General features: G+C 47.4%; 1 protein-coding gene across 1 annotated transcript in view; it reads left to right on the top strand.

Annotated features, from left to right (window-relative positions):
• The window catches only part of SLC35F2 (solute carrier family 35 member F2), a 40,097-nt gene extending 17,954 nt beyond the window's left edge, over positions 1-22,143 (top strand). Inside the window, exons 5-8 of the mRNA XM_088456646.1 lie at positions 1,628-1,784; positions 10,342-10,394; positions 19,737-19,891; positions 20,587-22,143. Coding sequence (XP_088312772.1) covers positions 1,628-1,784; positions 10,342-10,394; positions 19,737-19,891; positions 20,587-20,802 — 581 coding nt within the window. The 3' untranslated portion in view covers positions 20,803-22,143. The remainder of the gene's footprint in view (positions 1-1,627; positions 1,785-10,341; positions 10,395-19,736; positions 19,892-20,586) is intronic.
• The last annotated feature ends 206 nt before the right edge of the window (positions 22,144-22,349 follow it).

Below are 22,349 nucleotides of genomic sequence, written 5' to 3'. Positions count from 1 at the left end.
CTCCAACTGTCTCTCTGCCATTTCTTCCTGGATGTCCCAGCGATTTCTTAAACTTGATTAGCTCAGTCTTAGACATATCTTCCCTCCCCCCTACATAACCACACTTCCCACCATTTCTTTATCAATTGATGGCACAACTATCTCCTCTAGCCCCAAAGTGCGCTGTCTTGGAGTTATCCTGGACTCCTCCTTCTCCTTCAAACCACATATCCAGAACCTCTCACAGTCCTGTCGTTTTCATCTTAAAAATATTTACAAGATTAGACCCTTTCTCAGCCAGGATGCCACTAAAACCCTCATACACTCATTGGTCATCTCCAGATTGTACCTTCTCCTAGCTGGCCTCCCCAAATCCCTTCTCTCCCCTCTCCAGTCTGTCCTCAATGCTGCTGCTCTGCTCATCTTCCTCTCAAAACGCTCTGCATCTGCATCCCCTCTCCTACAAGCACTCCACTGGCTCCCCTTCCCTTTTAGAACCCAATTTAAGGTTCTCACACTCACTTACAAAGCCCTCAGCCAATCTTCTCCCATATACATCTCTGATCTCATCTCCCTTCACTCTCCTCTCCGCTCTCTTCGTTCAACTAATGCATGCTGCCTCTCATGCCAATTGATTACTTCCTCCCACTCCCGCCTCCAAGATTTTGCCCGCGCTGCTCCCCACCTTTGGAACTCTCTCCCGCTTTCCCATCAGACTCTCCACCTCTCTTCAATCCTTCAAACGGGCTCTCAAGACCCACTATTTCATCAAAGCCTTCCAGCTCTCATCTTAACTTGCCGCTACATACTACTTCCTCCCTATCTATCCCATCTGTGTCACCCCTGTTTCCCTGTTTCCCTGTCTCTCCCCTTTAGAATGTAAGCTCCTATGAGCAGGGCCCTCTACCCTCTTGTGCTTCTCCTTACTCTACCTTAATCTACTTCTTACTCTCTACCAGGGCACCTAACACTTGGTTGCTTTGCATTGTTCCTTATGTGGGTGTTATGGTCGTGAATGTAGCAATGTATATTATCCATGTCCTGTAATGTATTGTGCTGTACTGTAAGTCACTGTAAATCAATCTATTTGTTTATGTACTTTGTAAGGCGCTGCGGAACACTTGTGGCGCCATATAAATAAACGATAATAATAACAAGTGTCACATATCAAATTAATCAGCACAGCCTCCTGGCACATTACGGCTTACACATTTTCAGCACAAAGACACACAGCGCTAGCTGAGGCTCACGCGACCAGTTGCGCTACGAAGGGCTGTTTGACGCAACTGCAGAACAGATGAGTTAGGACACGTCTGTATGGTAAAGTAACATTGCCGATCAGATACTTCTGTTCTGCTTTATGGGCTCCAAAGGAAAATCCGCAATGTTGGTGGCCGCGAGTTGCCTGGGAGAGGCTGGCTTACACTTGAAACCCCCCCCCCCCCAGCCCAATGGTGCTTTCTGCCCTCCCTGAGCTCGTCTTACAATTTAGACTTGGTGCTAGTATATGCTAATCCTGCAGCAACTGTTACATATGCCCTATATATTTTTTTTGTTTAGTTTATTCAAATAAAAAAATAAATAATAAAAAAAATATATATATATCATTTTTTTAATAATAAACGTCCCTATTCTGTCCTCTTTGCAGCCAGTGACATGCTGATTGGTGATGCTCTGGTTATCCTGGGGGCCTGCTTATATGCTGTCTCCAATGTGTGTGAAGAGTATGTGGTGAAAAACCTGACACGTGAAGAGTTCCTCGGGATGCTGGGCCTGTTCGGGACATTTATCAGTGGGATGCAACTGTAAGCACCTATGGGTAACCCTTCCACCCTTCTATTGACTCTCGCAACAGAATTTAACACTGCTTAATTCGACACTTGGGAAAAAACTGTGTAAATATTATTTTCTTTAATGCAGTTGAGTAAACATTTTATTTTTGTTGCTTTTTTTTTTTTCTATTTATAAAACTTTTGGACACCATTTATTTCGCTCAGAACCGTTCATAGTACCATGTATATTTATTTTAATATACAGAAACCACTAAACTAAATTTACTCTGTCTGTCATGCCAATGTGAACTGTGAAAAACAGTTTTGCTTATCTAACATAATTATGTTGGGTATTGTAACTTCATATGGGGGCATCTTCTTGAAAATGCCTGTTGATAACTGTATAAAACACTGCTGATATGATTAGACTGTAAAGAACGGTGTATGACCTCTGTAACCGTGGAAACCAGCTATGTGGTAAATATAATGGCCTGCTCGATGCAGGCATTGGCGAGTTTCCAGCAGGTCTGCCCAAAGGGACTAAACCATCGGACCAACCCGCCGATGCCTGCATCGCCCCACGCTATTACATTTACCCCATGGCCTTCACTGATTTCTTTCCGTAGTTGAGGATGTTCCTAAAAGATTTGGTCCTTGATCACTTTTTTTATCTAAAGAAACCACTTAATTTCCGTGTGCGTTGGACTGCGGACGCCATCGTGTGTATTTCTATTTGTCACTGCTCCGTGATCCTGTGGGCAGCACCATGTGTATATACTGTAGGTGTGTAATAGTAATTTGAGGCCCAGCCACCCATTGGTCAGCAGTGAATCCACTGATTTCTACTTCAGGGTCCATAGGGTATCCACAGGATACCTTGGGGTATAGGTGTGACGTCAGTCGCAGGGCACCAAAGAGTTAAGCTTTCAGCCTCCCAGGATGCACTAGGTCCCCCTCCTATACCCCGCCCCCGGGCCAAGGCACCTCAGTTTAGTTTGGTGCCCGGCCGGAGTCGGGTGCACCTGTTGGAGTGGGGGCTAGAAGAGCCCCTGAAGCTTTTTCTTCATGCAGCTGTGGCTGCACATCTGGATGAACAGCATGGACAGTCAGTCCTGACGTCCATGCTGTCTTCCCTACACCCCGCCAGTACCAGAACGCCGGTACTGATCCGGGGATGCTGGTGGGCGTCTGGGGTCACAGCTAGCGGTGACCCCAGATGCTCCGGACCATGGCCGGATTCAAGGGGGACAGAGGTAAGCAGCGGGGTCCCGCGGTGGGTCCCCGCTGATCACATGGTCCTAAGTCCCCAGGCAGGGGGCTCCCTGGGGACTGGCTGCAGCGTGGAGCCAGGCGACCAACCTGCGCTTCCACTACCCCCTGGGACAGCGGACCGCAGCAGAGCGGTAGCGCTGCGGCGTCCCAGGGGTTAAATGCATGCCAGGGGAGCGCGCCTTCCCTGTCTCACAGCCGGCGCCTCCCCCGCTGCACACAGCCCTCTCTGCACTGTGCTGACTGGTCCTGTGTCAGCGCTCCTCCCCCAGGCCAGCTTCTCTCTGCTCCTCGGCGGCCATCTTCTCTGCAACGCATGGTGAACGCTGCTGGAAGTCTGGAAGGAAGCATCGTGGTCTGGGTCCCCCCGCATACCTCTCCTCCGCTGTGGCTCAGGTCTGTGTATGCAGCGCTGTGTCCTACCAGGCCCTGTGTCTGTGTAGTTGAGTGATCAGCGCTGTTAGTGCAGGAATTGTTATTTCTCTGCATTGTATGTGACTGTGCTAGCGCTGCTGTAACTTTTCTTCTCTAAACTGTCAGCTTTATTACTGTCCCTGTTCTTTCTGCTAAAGCCCTTGCGGTGCGGTGCTGCAGGGTGGTCTCTCGCCTATTTAATACTTAATTGGTGAGAGAGGTCACATACGTGGTGCCATCATGTCTGAAAGTGATTTTCCCCTCCGGCTACAGTGTACCACGTGCAAAGTACCGTTAGCGGAGGGGGAGGGTAGCGCGGAGGGCCTTTGCCGGCAGTGTTTGTCCATGGCGCGGCCTATTACGGTTACAGCACCGGTACAGGAGCCGCCCTGGGCTTGTTTCGCTCAGGCGTTAACAGCTTTAGTGGGCCAGTTAGCTCCGCAGCCCGCGTTTACTCCGATGGGTTTGTCCCAGCAGTCTGTGGTGTCGTCACCCATGCAGGGGTTCCCACGACAATTGGTGGTACCCCACAGTCTCCCTATTTCCCCGCTCCCGGGTTCTCAGGAGCCAGCGTGGGTTAACTCCCTGACGAGTTCTGTACAGCACTTGTCGGATGTGTTGCAAGGGGAGTCTGTGATGCGGCCTCATAAAAGGCCGGTGGCGTCTCTGTCCGCTCCTTATGAGGATGACGAAGGGACGTCTGATGATGGGGAGATTCTGGATCCTTACGATCAGGAACCTCTCCACAGTAAGGATGCTGATGCAAAGTCCAAGGTATATATTCCTGGACTTAATCGGGCGGTCCGCACAGCCTTGGTGATTGAGGACGAAGTTCCCCCAGCGGCTAAATCTAAGTATGCCTTTTTCAAAGATGTGAAGGGCGATGCCACAGTCTTTCCTCTTTCGGGTCAGTTGGTGGACCATTTAGAGGAGGCGTGGAAACAATCTGGCAAAAGATACCAGCCGCAGAGACGCCTGGCGGTGGCTTATCCGTTCGCGGATAATTATTTTGCTAAGTGTGAATCCCCTCCACAGGTGGATTCTCACGTGACCCGTCTTGCCCGTAGTGCCACATTGCTGATGCCATCCATGTCCTCCCTTAAGGATGCTACGGACCGCAAGGTAGAAATCTGCCTGAAGTCCGCTTATTCCCTTGCAGGGGGGGCAGCACGGCCGGCTATGGCCATTTGCTGGGTTGCCAGAGCGATGGAGCGCTGGGCGGATTCATTAGAGGCTTCTTTTGAATCCGACTGTCCGGCCGAACAGGCGGAGTTGATTGGCAATCTCCGTGATTCGGCCACCTACATCAACGAGGCGGCTCTAGACATTAGTACTCTGGTGTCTAGAATTTCTTCAGCAGCGGTAGCTGCTCGTCGCACCTTGTGGCTGCGATCCTGGAAGGCGGACGCAGATCCAAGAAAGGTCTGGAAGCGTTGCCGTTTACCGGAGAAGTTCTCTTCGGTCCGAATCTGGATAAGATTGTGGCCACGCTGGCGGCAGCCAAATCTGCTTGTCTCCCGTCGGCCGCTGCTCCTTCTGGTTCTGGACCATCGTCCTTTCGGTCATCTAGGGCCCAGGGCAGGCCCAAACCACAGTCGTTTCCTCGACAGGCTGGCCCTAAGAAATCGGTCAAGCCCCGGAAACAGGCATGGAGTACCAGACGTCCGGCCCCCAAGCCAGATGACAAGCCTGCGGCCTGACGGTCCGGGTCTCCCCTTGGGGGATCCCAGGGTGGGAGGCCGCCTGCTGCAGTTCTCCCGGTGTTGGTCGTTCACTACGACAGACACTTGGGTTCTGGAGGTGGTCTCTCACGGGTACGCCCTCTCCTTCCGGCACAGACCCCCGGCTCGATTCTTCACCACGGGTCTACCATCAGACCGGAACAAGGCTACGGAGCTGCGGAAGGTATTGCACACTATGCTCCAGGCTGGAGTTATAGTGCCTGTTCCATTCTCCCAGAGGGGCCAGGGTGTCTATTCAAATCTATTTTTGGTACAGAAACCCAATGGGTCATATCGTCCGATTCTCAACCTCAAAGCACTCAAAAAGTCTTTGCGGGTCCCGAAGTTTCGGATGGAGACCCTACGGTCCATCATTCTGGCGCTGGAACCTGGGGACTACATGGTGTCATTGGACATACAGGACGCTATGGCGGTCATGGCGGCTTCTCTGCGGCTGCAAGGAGTCCGCATGTTGCCGTACTTGGACGACCTGTTATTGGTGGCAGGATCTCCAGAGCTCCTGTTACACCACTTGGACCTGACCATTGCACTGCTGCAACGGCACGGCTGGCTAATCAACTGGCAGAAGTCCACTCTAATCCCGTCTCGGAGGATTCTGCATCTTGGAGCCTTATTGGACTCGGGACAGCAAAGGATCTTCGTGACGGAGGACAAGATCTCTGCTTTACAGTCAAGGGTGCGCAGTTGTCTGCACAGCCGCCGGGTGTCCTTACACTCGGCGATGAGGTTACTGGGCTCCATGGTGTCGGTGTTCGACATGGTGGAATACGCCCAGTTTCACTCCAGACCTCTGCAGCACCTGATCCTGTCCAAGTGGAACGGGCTGCCTCAGTCTCTGAAGTTCCAGACGATTGTGCTCACCCCGGAGGTTCGCCTGTCCCTTGCGTGGTGGTTAAAGACGACCCACCTCAACAAGGGACGTCCGTTCTGGGTTCCAAATTGGGTCCTGTTGACAACGGACGCCAGTCTTCGGGGCTGGGGAGCAGTTTCGGGTCCACACTTGTTCCAGGGCAGGTGGACACCGACAGAAGCGGAGCTTCCAATAAATATCTTGGAACTCCGTGCGGTCTTCAATGCTCTCCTGCAGGCACAGCGGTTTCTCCAGGGTCACCCGGTGCAGGTCCAGTCGGACAATGCTACCACCGTGGCCTACATAAACAGGCAAGGAGGAACTCGCAGTCGGGCGGCTCTCGTAGAGGTCTCTCGGATCCTGGTTTGGGCAGATCGCAATCTTCCGGCCATATCAGTGGTCTTCATCCCGGGAGTGCTAAATTGGGAGGCGGACTTTCTAAGTCGCCAGGACGTTCATCCAGGGGAATGGTCCCTGCACCCGGACGTTTTTCAACTACTGGTGGACAGGTGGGGTCTTCCAGAAATCGACCTCATGGCGTCCCGGCACAACAACAAGTTGCCGGTGTACGGGTCTCGCACAAGAGACGAAGGGGCGTCTCTGGTGGATGCTCTGTCCGTCCGGTGGACGTTCAGGTTCGCATACCTGTTCCCTCCGGTCTCCCTTCTTCCACGGGTAATCCGGAAATTCAAACAGGAAGGAGGGACGCTCCTGTTGATAGCTCCCGCGTGGCCCAGACGGCACTGGTTCTCAGACCTTCAGGGTCTGTCCGTGGACAGTCCTCTGCGGTTGCCGCTACGACCGGACCTTCTGTCTCAGGGTCCTTGTCTTCACCCGGACCTGACTCGGCTGTCTTTGGCGGCGTGGCTGTTGAGACGGCCATGCTGAGGTCCTGGGGGTTTTCCAGCTCTGTGGTGCGTACCATGTTACGAGCTCGGAAACCGTCTTCCGCGAGGATATACCATCGCGTGTGGCATACGTTCTTCCAGTGGTGTCGACCGAGAGGTTATGCACCGCGGGAGTTTCGTCTGTCTCGGATTCTCGCCTTCCTGCAAGCGGGACTAGATCATGGGCTTCGCCTTGCTTCTTTGAAGGTACAGGTTTCGGCCCTATCTGTCTGGTTTCACCGTAGGATTGCTACAATCCCGGATGTGCGCACCTTTATGCAAGGTGTTCTCCATATTCAGCCGCCCTTTGTTCCACCTGTGGCGCCTTGGGATTTGGCTGTGGTCCTGAGGGCTCTCCAAGGACCGCCGTTTGAACCACTGGGCTCAGTGGATATTAAATGGCTAACAGCTAAGACTGTTTTCCTTCTGGCCGTTGCTTCAGCCAGACGTGTTTCTGAGTTAGGGGCTCTTTCTTGTAGACCCCCTTTCTTGGTTTTTCATGGGAACAGGGCAGTGCTCCGCACTCGGCCCGAGTTTCTTCCCAAAGTTGTTTCCCAGTTTCATGTTAACGAGGAAATAGTTGTTCCGGCCTTTAACTCACCGGGTCTTTCCGTGGGTGAGGCCTCTTTGGATGTTGTGCGGGCATTAAGGACTTATGTTGACCGCACTTCTTTGTTTAGGAAGTCGGACGCTTTGTTGTCCTCTATGGCTTCTGTAAAAAGGGTTGGCCTGCTTCAAAGCAAACTTTGGCAGCCTGGATCCGTATGGCTATTTCTGAAGCTTATCTTCATGAAGGCCTACCGGTCCCTCCTTCTCTGAAGGCTCATTCCACTAGGTCTGTGGGTCCTTCGTGGGCAGCTCGACGTGGTGCCTCGGCAGTTCAGATCTGCAAGGCTGCTACGTGGTCTTCTGTCCATACCTTCGTGAGGTATTACAGGTTTGACACCTTCGCCTCTCAGGATGCTTCCTTCGGGCGGCGGATTCTCCTTTCTGCACAGGAGCGTCCCCACCCTTAAAGGATACTGCTTTGGGACATCCCCAAGGTATCCTGTGGATACCCTATGGACCCTGAAGTAGAAAATATGAGATATGGTAAGAACTTACCCTTGTTATCTCTATTTCTACGAAGTCCATAGGGTTCCACAGGACTCCCGCCCTGTCGCACCTGTGCTGCAGATGGGCTTTGCTCTGGTCACCGGTTTTCCGTCTCCCTCTGGTGAGAATGTGATTCTTGTATGTGTCCAGATCTTTGTTCTCTCTCTTCCTTCTCCTCCTCCTCCGGCCTATGGCTTGGTAACTAACTGAGGTGCCTTGGCCCGGGGGCGGGGTATAGGAGGGGGACCTAGTGCATCCTGGGAGGCTGAAAGCTTAACTCTTTGGTGCCCTGCGACTGACGTCACACCTATACCCCAAGGTATCCTGTGGAACCCTATGGACTTCGTAGAAATAGAGATAACAAGGGTAAGTTCTTACCATATCTCATATTTTCTCACAGAATATAACTAATTCAGGTTTTTGTATATTCCTAATGGTGCAATCACTTGTTAAGTGCTATCTCGGCTAGAGTTGGACAAGACTGTGTTCTGAAGTGAATTTCACATCAAGAATGTAGAATGCTGCGTTTATGGAAACTTTTATAATTAATACTACAACAAATATATAGAAAAACATGTGTTTAGCATTGTGTTTACCACATTTTAAAGTGGACCTGTTACCTACACATTTCTGTGGCAGAACTAATCTCTATGACAGTATAGCCTATCTGTTCCCTGAGAACCAATTCCTTGTAAACATTAGTTGGGCAGTGATTCAATGATGTCACCGGCTCCTAGCGAAGTGATAGGTTGCAGATTGTTTTAGTGCACAAAATGGATTCTTCCGCTATTTGCAGGTAACAGGGTCTTAAAGTGGATCTCTCTGGCAAATGGCTGCAAGCAGTGGCGGCTCCTGAGTTGGGTCTGCAGCGCAGGCTAAAATTCTAATAGGGGAGCCACACTAACTGCCCTTCCAAACATCGCCGGCTGGACCTCATTGGCACTTGGTATGGCTCCCCTGTTTGAGTTTTGGCCTGTGCTGCAGCCCCGCCTCTACAGCCGCCACTTGTGGCAAGTCATTTTTTGGGGGGGTTTCTTTAGCCAATCCGGTGATACTATGGACTCACATATTTTCATTTAAGGAGATAAATGTTTTTATTAAAAGAGAAAACTGTACTAGATAGTAATTAATAACTCCTCTTACATTTATGTAACTAAAATTCAAAACCAGAGTTGATACAAATCTTGTATTTTATATATATATATATAAGTATAAATCGACCCGAATATAAGCCGAGGTACCTACTTTTACCTCAAAAAACTGGGAAAACTTATTGACTCAAGTATAAGCCTAGGGTGGGAAATGGCAGCAGCTGGTAGTGCCCCCAGTAGTAATCCCCCCTGGTAGTGCCCCCAGTAGTAATCCCCCCTGGTAGTGCCCCCAGCGGTAATCCCCACCTGGTAGTGGCCCCAGTGGTAATCCCCCCCCCCTTTTAGTGCCCTCAGTAGTAATCCCACCCTGGTAGTACCCCCAGTGGTAATCCCCCCTTTTAGTGCCCCCTGTAGTAATCCCCCCCTGGTAGTTCCCCCAGTGGTAATAACCCCTTTTAGTGCCCCCTGTAGTAATCGCCCCCTGGTAGTGCCCCCAGTAGTCCTGTTCTCCCCTCCCCTCCCCCAGTAGAGAGAGACGCAATAAGAATTAAAAAAAAAAAAAAAAATCACTTACCTGAAACTCCCGCTCTTGGTCCCGCCGCTGTCCGCTCCTCCGGCCGCTTTGCATGGGAGAGACATCGTCATGACGACGTCTCTCCCATTACCCACTGCGGGAGCCGGAAGATGGCTCCCGCAGTGGGAGCAGCAGCAGCCGCTGAGAGTCTGACAGACTCTCAGCGGCTGCTGATTACAGCAAACACACAGCTGGCGGCTGTGTGTTTGTGCTGTGTAGCGCTGACCGAACTCCGTCCGGTCAGCGCTACACTTCACTCGAGTATAAGCCGAAGGGGGGTACTTTTTCAGCACAAAAAGTGTGCTGAAAAACTCGGCTTATACTCGAGTATATACGGTGTGTGTATGTATATATATATCTCTATATCTATATAGTATGTATGTATATATGTATATGGTTCAGCTTCAAAATCTCCACAGCAGATAGTTTTAGATTTACAGTTTATTGGCTAAATTTGTGCACTTCTTTTTTTTTTTTATAGCGATTTGATGGTGTAGGTGCTGTAATCCATAATGAGTGCCGTAATTATTCTTGTAGCTGTAACCCGTAATAGTTCATTGTGACAATACCCTCAAATATATGTTGAAATTACAGTGCTTAATATGTGCATGATTTGTAAACTGGACCACATGCTGGTTTCTGATTGCGTTTTTTTTCTTCCCCACAAGCATGATTGTAGAATACAATGCTATTGGGAACATTGAGTGGAACTGGATAGTGGGTAAGTACACTCCCAAGTTACTTACCTGTATAAAGTCTTTACTGTACAATAAGCATTAGTCTACTAGATAAACTGCGCAGATTGGTTGCCATTTAATGTGTCTCCCGCAGTTCTGAGCTTCAGGTACTTCTTGTCAGAGTATGTAAATGCTTGGTTAATTTACCATTCTTTCTCATTCATCCATGGGGACACCGGGATGACAATGGGTATAGGTGGTAAGTTGGAGACTCGGCACCAAACAGTTCCATTTCTTTAGGCAGCAGCACAGGCTCCCTCTCCCCTATAACCTGCCCCCAGCCTACAGGGCCAGTTTTTAGTTTGGTGCCTGTAGCAAGGGCACGTTTGTTAGGGGGGCTCCTGCTAGTACCTCTAGTTTTTATTATTTTAATTTAATTACTGTGTGGACGGTGGGACAGCGTCCTAGGGACGACCCAACTGCCGCTGCAACAATTCCCCTGCTGGTGGCCGGGGCGCTGGCAACTGGGTCAGTGTTCACGGCGCCACAGCCGGCGCGTCGGGGATCCGTTAAGGCAGCTCTCTGCTTGCAGGGAGCAGCACTCATCACAGCTGACGCTGGAGTCCTACGGTGTTGCTGGCTAGTGCAGACCAGATTGTCTCCATACCCACACTAGACCACCAGGGTATATTGGCCAATGGGGCACTATTAATTATAGCGGGCATTTCTTCAGGGTCCATAGGGATCCACAGGGATACCATTGGGTAATGTGGTCGGAGAGATCCAGGCACTGGGTCCTCCTCCATGTATATCCCACCCCTAGCCACAGGCCTTCAGTTATTCGTTTGGTGCAGCAGGATCAAGACGCACCTTTTTGCAACGGGACTGTTCGTGCAGTCCTTAACTTTTATTTTATGTTTTATTTTATTTCTTATGTTTGAGTCAGCAGTACTCTGCTTCTGTATTAAGACGCAGATAATGCAACTCCATCTACCTCTGCCGGGCCAAAATATCAGTAATTGTGCTGGTGATTTCGGCGGGTGTCGGCTTAACTTTCTAGCAACGACCCTGATACCTGGACTGCAACCGGATGCACGGAGATGACAGGTAAGGCGATTCCTCTTCGGGGCCCAGGATTGTCTGCGTCCTCACTAGGCCACTGGGGCCTTATCGTCTGACACCGGGGTTCAGCAGCAGATACAATCTGCTGCCATGAGGCTAGCGTACCCGGCTGGTTGATGCTGCTTAGGTGATGTAGGCGCTCCTCCCACGACCCAGACGCAGTCCTTCCATAAGGTTTTGCGCGTCTGAGTTGCTCCGCCTATTCTCCATGTGTATATAAGATGTTCACAGCCTGCTATCGGTACGCTACTGTTTGTTTCAGGAGGGTTTGGGTCAGTCTCCATGTATACCTCTCCCGTGGTTAAGGTATACAGTGCTCTATATCCTACCATACTTCGTGTTTAAGTAGTTGATTTAGAGTATATTGCGATTAAATTGTGATTATTTACATATGCATTGTTTGATAGCTGCTGTACTGATACTGTCCTTTTATTTCTGACTATCAGTTGTAGCTGTGTGTTTTCTCTCCATCCCTCTGGGGTGGGGGCTTTTTCCTCTGGGTACATCACATTTAAATTGAATGTGTGAAGGCTATCACATTGCATTTGTAATGTTTCCTTTTACTTTGAAAAATGTCAAGAGATAAAGGTAAACAGGACACAGAGGCTCCTGTGCTGATTTTATGTAAATCCTGTATGACACGTTTTGTCCTCACAGGACATTGTTAAGGATGGTTTGTGTGTTGCCTGTTCTAAAGCGCCACATCAGTCCAATATACAAGAGCCATCTTGGGTATCATCTTTGTCTCAGGTAATGAAGCAGTTTGTGGATTGCATGGCTGCTCCCATAATGCCTTCTTGTATGGGGTGTTCACAGCATGCTATCTTTATACCTCCTATGCATCCTTCTTGAGGGAATGTTTCCGGCCACTCTAGTCAGAGTATGGGACCGTCAAGAAGGTTATTACTAAGGCGCTTCATCGGAGGAATCAGTGATGCGCAGGGTTCTTCTCCAGAGTCTAGCTTGGGGGAGGGGGACGTTCCATCCACAGTGGATGTTCCTTCTTTGGAGAAGGTGGTGAAATCAGTCCTAGATATTCAGGATGATGCACCAGCCCCTAGTAAGAAGGCTCCACTGTTTAATCACCACCGAAAGGGAGTTTCCTATATCTGAGCAGCTTACTGATGAGGCATGGGGTATCCCAGCTAAATGTTTGTGTCAATTAAAGATTAACTTTGTTGTATCCTTTCCCAGCTTCTGCATGTACTAAATGGGATGTTCCTCCTACCGTGGAAGCTTAGTTAAAAATGCTACATTGCCCATTTCATCAGTATCCTCTCTGAAGGATGCAACAGACAGAAAGATTGAAGCATGTCTTAAGATAATATTTTCAGCTTCTGGAGCAGTTAACTGGCCAGCTATGGCTGGAGCTTGGTTAGCTAGAGCTGTTGAAGAATGGACAGGGGCATTGGAAGATTCTCTACCTGAGAACAAATTTATGTTTTTCTTCTTCAGGGTCCATAGGGAGCCACAGGGATACCATGGGTATATTATTGTTGGAGAGACCAGGCACCAAACAGTTAAACCTTCAGGATGCCTCGTGTCCTTCTCCATGTATACCCCACCCCCTGGCCATAGGACTTCAGTTATTCATTTGGTGCGGCAGGATCAAGACGCACCTTAACAAGGGACTGCTCAGGTAGTCCTAAGCTTTTATTTTATGTTTTATTTTGTACGTTCTTGGGTTGGCAGTACTAAGCATCTTAATTAAGACGCATGTACTGCGACTCCATCTACCTCCACAGGGCTACAACACCAGTAACTGGGCTGGTGATTCAGGCGGGTCGTGGCTGAGCTTGCTAGCAGCAATGCTGCAACCCGGACTGCAACCAGACGCACGAAGATGTCAGGTAAGGCGATTCGTCTCTTATTGGGAATCGCGTGAGGCAGTCCTTGCCTCTGGTGTCAGAGATGCACCAGAAGCCTCTGCACTCAGTGCCCAGGTTTGTCCGCTTCCTCACTACACCACCGGGGCCTTATCGTCTGATGCCGGGGATCGGCAGCAGACGCTTCTGCTACCACGAGGCCAGCGTACCAGGTTAGGGGAGGTAGGCGCTCCCTGGCAGCTCCTCCCCTGACCCAGACGCAGTCCATACGAAGGGTTTTGCATGTCTGGGTTGCTCCACGTACCCTCCATGTGTATATGAGACTCTCACAGCCCACGCTTGGTGCACTCTGTAGCTGTTGGTCTCGGAGGGTTTCGGTCAGTCTCTCTGTATACCTCTCCCTTGGTTAAGGTATATAGTGCTCTATAGCCTACCGTTCCTTTGTGTTTGTGTAGTTGATTTAGAGTTGATTGTAATTATATTACATATGCATTGTATGTGACTGTTTGCTAGCTGCTGTATTGACACTGTCTTTTATTTCTGTCTGTCAGTTAAAACTATCACTGTTTTCTCTCCATCCTCTTGGGGTGGAGGTTTGTATGGAGTACTTCATTCATTTAAGATTTTGTGAAGGCTGTCACATAACATTGCAATTATTGCCTTTATTGACTATGTCAAAAGATAAAGGGAAACAGGAGGGGGAGCCACCTGTGCTGCTTTCATGTAAATCATGTATGGCCTTTTTGTCCACTCAGGATGTAAAGGATGGTTTAGCTGAGTCTGGACAAGAGCCATCTTGGGTTTCCTCTTTGTCCCAGGTAATGAAGCAGGTTGTGGATCATATGGCTGCTCCCATGATACCTCCTTGGATGGGGTGTACACAGTATGCTATTTTTGCACCTCCTATGCATACTTTCTGGAAGGATGTTTATGGCCATTCTAATCAGAGTATGGCTCCATCTAATGTTGATAACAGACTGGTAGTGACTAAGGCGACTAAATGCAAGTTATCTTTTTATCAGTCTGCTCAACATATGGGTTCAGACGCATCATCAGGAGACTCAGATGATGCGCATGGTTCCTCTCCATGGTCTAGCTCCGGGCAGGAGAATCATCTGTCCACAGTGGATGTTCCTTCTTTAGTGAGGGCGGTTAAATCTGTCCTAGATATTCAGGATGATGAACTAGCTCATAGTAAGAAGGCTCCAGTGTTTAATCATCACCAGAAGGTGGTCAAAACGGAGTTCCCTGTATCTGAACAGCTCACCGAGTTATGGATGAGGCATGGGGTAACCCTGACAAACTGTTTTATGTGAGTAAGAGATTAACATCGTTGTATCCTTTCCCGGCTTCTGTATGTACTAAGCGGGAGGTACCTCCTACTGTGGATGCTCATCTGACGCATTTAATCAGAAATGCTACATTGCCTATTCCATCAGCGTCTTCCCTGAAGGATTTTACGGATAGAAAAATTGAAGCCTGTCTTAAAACATTTTCATCATCTGGAGATGTTACTCGTCCAGCAATGGCTGGAGCCTAGGTAGCCAAAGCTGTTGAAGAATGGATTGGAGCATTGGAAGATTCTCTACCAAATGCTACCAGAGAATAGATCAGGGATGGGGAACCTTGGGTCCGGGGGCCGTATAAGGCCCCCGGAATCATTTGGTGCGGCCCTCTGAGCTTTTTTTCTGCTAGCCTCATCTGCCGAGCAGGGTGCCTAGTTTGGCACCTTGTATCCAGAATCTATGCAGCAGTGGCGTCTGGAGCATCCTTAGGATGTGTCAGACGGTCACACTGCTGCCCTTACAGCTCCCCGGAGCATCCTCGGGATACTCCGGGCATTGGTGTAATCACCGGTGATTGTGGTCCCGCCCCTGTGTGACATCACACAGAGGGGGCATGGCCTGCATCAGGCCCTCAAATAATGTTATATATATTAAAATGGCCCTCAGACAAAAAAGGTTCCCCACCCCTGGAATAGATGATGTATATCTCCCACATGCGAGAAGCGGCTTCTTATTTGGGAGGAGCTGCTGTAGATGCTGGGATTTTAGCTTCTAAAGCATCAGCAGCTTCAATAGTGGCACGCAGGGCCCTTTGTTTAAGATCCTGGAAAGCTGATACAAGATCAAAGAAGATGCAAACAAGTTGTATAAGGTGGCACTTATTAGACACAAGACAATCCAATATTACGTTTTAATCACAATGAATAAAATACACACTAAAAATAATTGTTACACATGTACATATATAACTTCTAATCCAAGATAAAAAGAATCTCATTTAAAGCCTAAAGAGTACTGTATCTTTGGTTAGCACTCGACACTAGTGTGTCAATAATAATACAGTTGATGTAGTTCATATGTGACCACAATACATGGTAATTGAAACAATCAGTGTTGTAATGATACTGTTGCACATATAGTGTTAGAATTCCAGTGAAACAAGCTTAAAGTGCATATATGTTGTGTATATCGCTGAGATTCTATATACTCACAGTCCTGGGGAAAAGAACAAAGTAGTTGGAGGTACCTCTTTACAGTTGATGTTCAAAAAGTAAATGAACTGTTATATCCAAATTGTCTGTATAACAAACACACTGTGTATCTCTTGGATGTTAAGTTTAGTAAGCTCCAGCAATTTGCCGGGCCATCTGCACTGCAGGCTACGTGGATGGCTGTATGTATTAGGACCCGGAATGCTCCAGCAATTGACCGGCGTCTAGAGACGGTGTTGGAAGTAATGTCCATAGCAGGACTTGCTGGTAAAGCAAGTGGAGCGCGTAAGCACAATAGCTGACATGCACCGTCTGCGTCCTCACCCTAAGCTGCAATATTACCGTTCACGGTGGATCAAGTGCAGGTGAGGGGTGGTTCAAATGAGCTAGTCCTGAATAGAAGATGGCTCCGCGTCCTCCAATGCAGGTGCCCAGCGTATGATACAGAGCAAGCTGATTCCCCGGTCTGTTGAGTATTAAGTTGACAAGCTCCTTTATGTGTCCTTTTAACGCGTTTCTCCTCACTAGGAGGCTTTTTCAAAAAGGCAGAAGGCAGGATCAAAGAAGGCGCTGGAAGTTTTACCTTTCAATGGAAAATAACTTTTTGGAGCAGAGTTGAATAAAATAATAGCTACTCTAGCAGCTTCAATGTCAGCAGGTCTGCCAACTACGGCAACTATAAAGTCTAGGCAGGTTTCTTTTCGGTCCTCAGGGACGAGCAAGGGACGAATCCCTGGACTGATGGGGCGGGCTTCCTCCAGGGAGATCCCCGGGTGGGAGTCCGACTTCTTCAGTTTGCGGATTGTTGGTGTCAAACAACAACAGATGCCTGGGTCTGAGAAATGGTCTCTCAGGGGTATGCCCTCACTTTCAGGAGGCATCCTCCCCAGAAGTTTTTTTGCACAGATCCTCCATCAGCTGCAGTCAAGGCTTTGGCCCTCTAGGAAGCCATTCACTCCATGCTGCAGGTGGGGGTATTAATCCAGGTTCCTGTGTCGCAACAGGGAAGGGGTTATTATTCCAATCTATTTCTGATTCAGAAACCGAATGGGGCTTATTGCCATATACTAAATATAAAAAACCCTCAACAGGTTTATCCATGTACCCAAGTTTCGTATGGAAACTCTCAAATTAATTATTTTGGAAATTGAGTCAGGGGATTACATGGTTTCCTTGGACATTCAGGATGCATATCTGCATGTTCCTATTACACCATCCCACCAGCAATTTTTACGGTTTGCTGTCCTTCAGCAACATTACCAATTTCAGGCTTTACCCTTTGGCCCATCTATGGCTCTGCACTGCAGGCTCAGTGTAGGGTCTGTAGGGCCATCGTGGGCATTTAGTAGTGGTGCCTCTGCTGAACAATTGTGCAAGGTAGATACGTGGTCTTCTGTCCACATATTTTTTAGGTTTTATGCCTTTGATGCTTTTGCCTCTCAGGAATTCCTCCTTTGGGCAATGAGTTCTCCTTTTTGCTCATATAGTCCCCCACCCTAGGTTAACTGCTTTAGGACATCCCCCATGGTATCCCTGTGGATCCCTATGGACCCTGAAGAATAAAATTAGAGTTGTGGTAGACTTACATTGATAACTCTCTTTATTCGAGGTCCTGGCTTCATTGGGTTATTTTTCTTTCGGGCACGGATTCCCTCATCTTGTGTGTTTCTGGTGTACGATTGTTCGGGATTCTCCTGCCTTGGGCTTGGTTATACAACTGAAGGCCTGTGGCTAGGGGTGGGGTATATATGGAGGAGGACCCAGTGCATCCTGGGAGCTTAAAGCTTTAACTGTTTGGTGCCTGGATCTCTATAACCACATTACCCCATGGTATCCCTGTGGACCCTACGGACCTCGAAGAAAGACTTATCAAGGTAAGTCTACCATAACTCTAATTTTCCCTGGGGGTTGCCAGAAGGGAAGACAGCTTATCCCATTAGCTCCTCACCCACCCCTTGGCACATCCCTATTTCAGGCTTCCTGCCAAAAGGGCTTCTCATCCTTTCTCCCCTCCCACAGACTAATGCTGGGCAGACATTTTCCATAGTGCCTACCTTTGCTGAAGCTGAGAGAGACACGGGCTGTGTCCCTGTATACCTCACTCCACAGTCAGGTTATACATTTGGCTCCTTCCTCCCCTGTTGGGGTTGGTTTGTTGAGCATTATATTACCCATTTACTTCAACTGCATTGAATGTTTTGTGTGTGCCTGTTTTGTTTAATAGTGTATTGGAGTACTCTCATAGGCTTGTGACTTTTTCTGCTGTCCTTTTTTATCTGTTTCAAATTGTCTACTGCATTCTGTAATTTTTCTGTGTTTAGTCTTGTACTTAGTGGGAACGCTCATTTGTTTGTTAGTGTTGACATGTTATTACTGCTATATACAATGTTGTAGCACCACTTATTTCTTTATTTGTGGCACTTTGACATTGCTAAGTCGGCTTCCATTGATCATCTGCTCCTGGTCCCCTCCTCTCTGGGTGGCTTGGCGATAATGGGAGATGACAGCCTGATGCACCAGACACTGGAGGGACTTAATGGCTGTATGAGTAACGATTGGCTGGTGGCAGCTCTCATTGGCTACTGCTAACGCAAAGTCATTTAACCATTTTGAGTACCCTGGGTGACAGAACACTTTTGCCTCACCCATCTTGATGGGAGTAGATCCATGACCATCTACTGTGGGCATTTGTCTAGCCCTTTACAAGTGATAGACTGTGCACCGCCCATGTTGCTTTCCCCTACCTTGGCTTGCAGCTTTGGCCACCTTGTGCTCTGCTCTGACTGTCAATGTCACTGAAAGTCGGAATGGCGCCCCTTTCAGACCTCCTTTTTAATTTTAGAGCCTAGTGTCCTCAAACCCCCCCCCCCCCCCCCCCAATCCCAGTGTCCGGGCAGTGGGGTTTTTCTTTTTAACTCTTTATAGTTTTACTATCCACTAGTCAGAAAATACACACTACCTGATTAGCTGCTTCATCGTATGTGACCGTGGCATATTTTTTATTTAAAATACAGCCCTTATGCATAACATTGTCTTGTACTTTTGCAATGTTAAGTGGCACAATTTGTTAATTGCATTAGCAGGTCATAGTATGTTTTGTAAATTTTCTTTACCCACTTAACTGACTCCCCTACCCCACAAAAGAAAAAGAAAAAACAGTCCAAAACTGGTGTTTTTTTTTTGTACCTAAAACAATTGTTAGAATGATTATTATTATTTTTTTTTTTTCAAAGCTCTGTTAAATATTTAATTGAAAAAAATAATATATATATATATTATATATAATACACACGGGGGGGAGGGTGTTTTTAACCCCCCCTGTGCCCATAGGCCCCATTGTTAAATTGGGATGGTAACCCAGCAGGGTTAGGATACAGACACTTGTCAGTAGGTATCCTAACCCTTCCCCTCTCCCTACCCTCTCTCCCCAGTGCCTGGACTTAACTTTCTCTAGTGCCTAAACCTAACCCCCACCCCCCCCAAACCCCCTACTTACCTTCGGGATGCCGGATGGAGTCTGGCGCTGGTGTTCTAAGCATCGGCATCCCCTGTGCTGGGATACTGAATGTATCACATTCCACCCCCCCAGTGGAGATACGGTGGTAAAAGATCCTCAGCAGTGTCACCCCTAGTGGTCATAAATCCCAGTGTCCCCACCTCTAGTGTCAATGGCCTCCCACTGTATTAGTATCCACACCTGAAGCAGGAGATCCTGTCTGCACATGTGACAATACCCATGTATGTGGTTAACACCTTTTATATATATATATATATATATATATATATATATATATATATATATATATATATATATATATATATATATATATATATATATATATTTATTTAATGGGTTTTTTTTGCGTATGTTTTTAGTTTCGGTTTTTTACACCCCCCAGCTATGATCATCTGAAAGTGTTTTTGTTTTTTTTGTATTGAAGGTTTGCTGTTTGCGGTTTTTGCCCTTTGCATGTTTGGTCTGTACACCCTGATGCCGATCGTGATAAAAGTGACCAGTGCTACTTCTGTCAACCTGGGCATCCTGACTGCTGACCTCTACAGCCTCTTCTTTGGCCTGTTTTTATTTGGGTACAAGGTAAATAAACCCTTTTTTGTTTTTCTTTCCCCTCTCTTCTTAAGTTGCAGTTTTTGTTTTTGAAAGTTCCATTCTAGTTATACCTGTTTGTCCTGCTCCCAGGCTAGATCTATACACTGGACCTCTCAATTGTAAAGCAGCTGCCTGTTATTGTGGAAGCCAGATAGAGAGCGAGAGATACTGTATGTAGAGAAAAATGGATGGACATGCTTCATTACGGGATGTAGTCGCTTGGGATGACGGGCGGTCAGAATCCTGACCGCTGACATCCCAACGTTGCGTATTAGGGGTTAGGCACTAGGTAGAGTGTTAGTGTTAGGCTGCGGGGGAGATGGGAGTATTAGTGTTAGGTTGCGGAAACGCGGGTTAGCGTTAGGGGGAGGGTCGGGATTCTGAATGTTGGCATGCTGCTATCTGTATTTTTCCCACAGCCATCCCGTACCCAACCCTTTGTCACACACACACACACACACACTAGAGCTGATCTAATTTGAGGCCAATCCCGCAATGCAGAATAGCCGACTCTCTTAATTTTTGCCCTTGTGGTCAAATTAGATATACCCGACCCTTTGAGTCGGTCACATATCTCTTGTATGATGACCTTGAGACAGGACAGGCGTTAGCTTTTATCTTACAGTTCTTGATGAAATGCAGTGTTAATATATATATTTTTTTTTGTGTTCATTCTCCTGCAGTTTTCTGGCCTCTACATTCTGGCGTTTGTTGTAATTATGGTGGGATTCATGATGTACTGTAGCACGGCAACGTACACTGCAGAGCCTTCACCGGAGCCGACATCCGGAGGGGTTGAGAACAGCATGATGAAAGAGGAGGAGAAGGATGCACCTCATGAACCCCCCATGGCTTTGCAGTACATACCTGAGGAGCTCTCCGGAGTGCTTCAAGACTAAACTGTCACCACCGCGCCTTTTAAATTTCATATGAGATGAAGTGAACTTTCAAAGAAAAAAAAAAACTTTTTGTATTAAAGATAACACAAAAGAAGAAAACAAAAAACACCCATTCAAACACATTCCAAACTTCCTCTTCCTCTATAGCCCATTGCCATCATTTGTTGTACCAAAAGTGTCTGCCATGGAAATATCTCACGAGAGAGAGAGTGTGTGTATATATATGTGTGTGTGTGTTTATATATATATATATATATATATATATATATATATACACACTAATTAGCTGGTGCGTAGGTACACAGTGAAGGTCCATCTATCTCTCTCACTTCTTTTTTTTTTTTTTTTTACATTACTATGTGCCTGTCATCGGGTTGTTCTGGAGTGTCTCCATGTCCCTGCCATTGAAGATGTTGCAGGTTGTGTTTGCTGTCTAAACCAACTGTATTAGGTTAGTGTTGTCCTCAGTACTTTATTGCAGTTTATATGTGAACATGGTGAGAATGGCGCTTCTACTACAGCCCAGTAACCTATGCACTGTGGACTTTCATCAGTCTGGTGTAAGTTAGACTAATGAAAGCTAGTATTTGGTTGGTTGCTGTAGCTCATAATTTAAAACTGGAACTTTTGTGTTTGACTCAAGTTTAGTGGCTCAACAGAACTACAATACAGTATTAGAGCAATGACCTTTTCATGTTTAAGGGATTTTACGGCTTGTTGGGTTTTATTTTTTTAATTTATGCTAATGGACGGAAGAGGATGACATTGAAAGTCTGGCTTCGTTTTTTATTCATTTTTTTTAAAGTCTTTATTTTGTACTATAGAGTTTAGATCTCATGCACCATGTTTATTTTGTATTTATTTTTAGTTCTCTAGTCAATGTACTGTATTTAAGTGCAGTCTGTACTGAACAAAGAGTCATGTCTGACTGCTCCTTAGGAGGAGCTTATCGCTAGGGTAAATTACTTTAAGAACTGTAAATTGGGGAAATGTGGAGAGGGTTGTCCGTCATAATTATCCATTTATTGCGTATACTGTCATTATAAAAAAAATAGGAACCATTATTGACATCTCTGGTCCTAGTAACGTTTGTCTTTTTATACAATGCATTTCATAAAATATTTAGGTGCGGAGGTTCTGCATCTGGTGAAAGTGTGCCTGTCCCCTATATCTCCATCCATGTTCCTCCTGTGAGTCTCCATAACCTTCCCAAGCAATCTTTCCATAATTGTGGTTTGGAACCAGTGACCTCTGTGAGGTACGATGCATACTGTGTCTGGCGATGGGGACCTGCATCTCTCTATTGTTATAACACATACTGTAATAAAGACTGAACACTTACTGGAGCTAGAGAATGCGGTGTTTGTTTTTTTGAGCAACTGGGCCAATTCTCCCGCACCCCCCTCCAGCATGGCCCTCCCATGTGTCTGATATGTAAACATGCGCGTCGCTTATTAAATAGTCCAGTAAGAGTAGAAGGCTAATGGTTACTTACTCCAGGTAGAGATCAGTTTATGTTCTAACACTCACTCCTCCTTTTTCATTTG

Source organism: Taudactylus pleione, unplaced genomic scaffold (genome assembly GCF_031769625.1).
Source record: "Taudactylus pleione unplaced genomic scaffold, aTauple2 ptg000711l, whole genome shotgun sequence".
NCBI classification, from domain to species: domain Eukaryota; kingdom Metazoa; phylum Chordata; class Amphibia; order Anura; family Myobatrachidae; genus Taudactylus; species Taudactylus pleione.
This window is presented reverse-complemented; position numbering and strand designations above follow the sequence as displayed.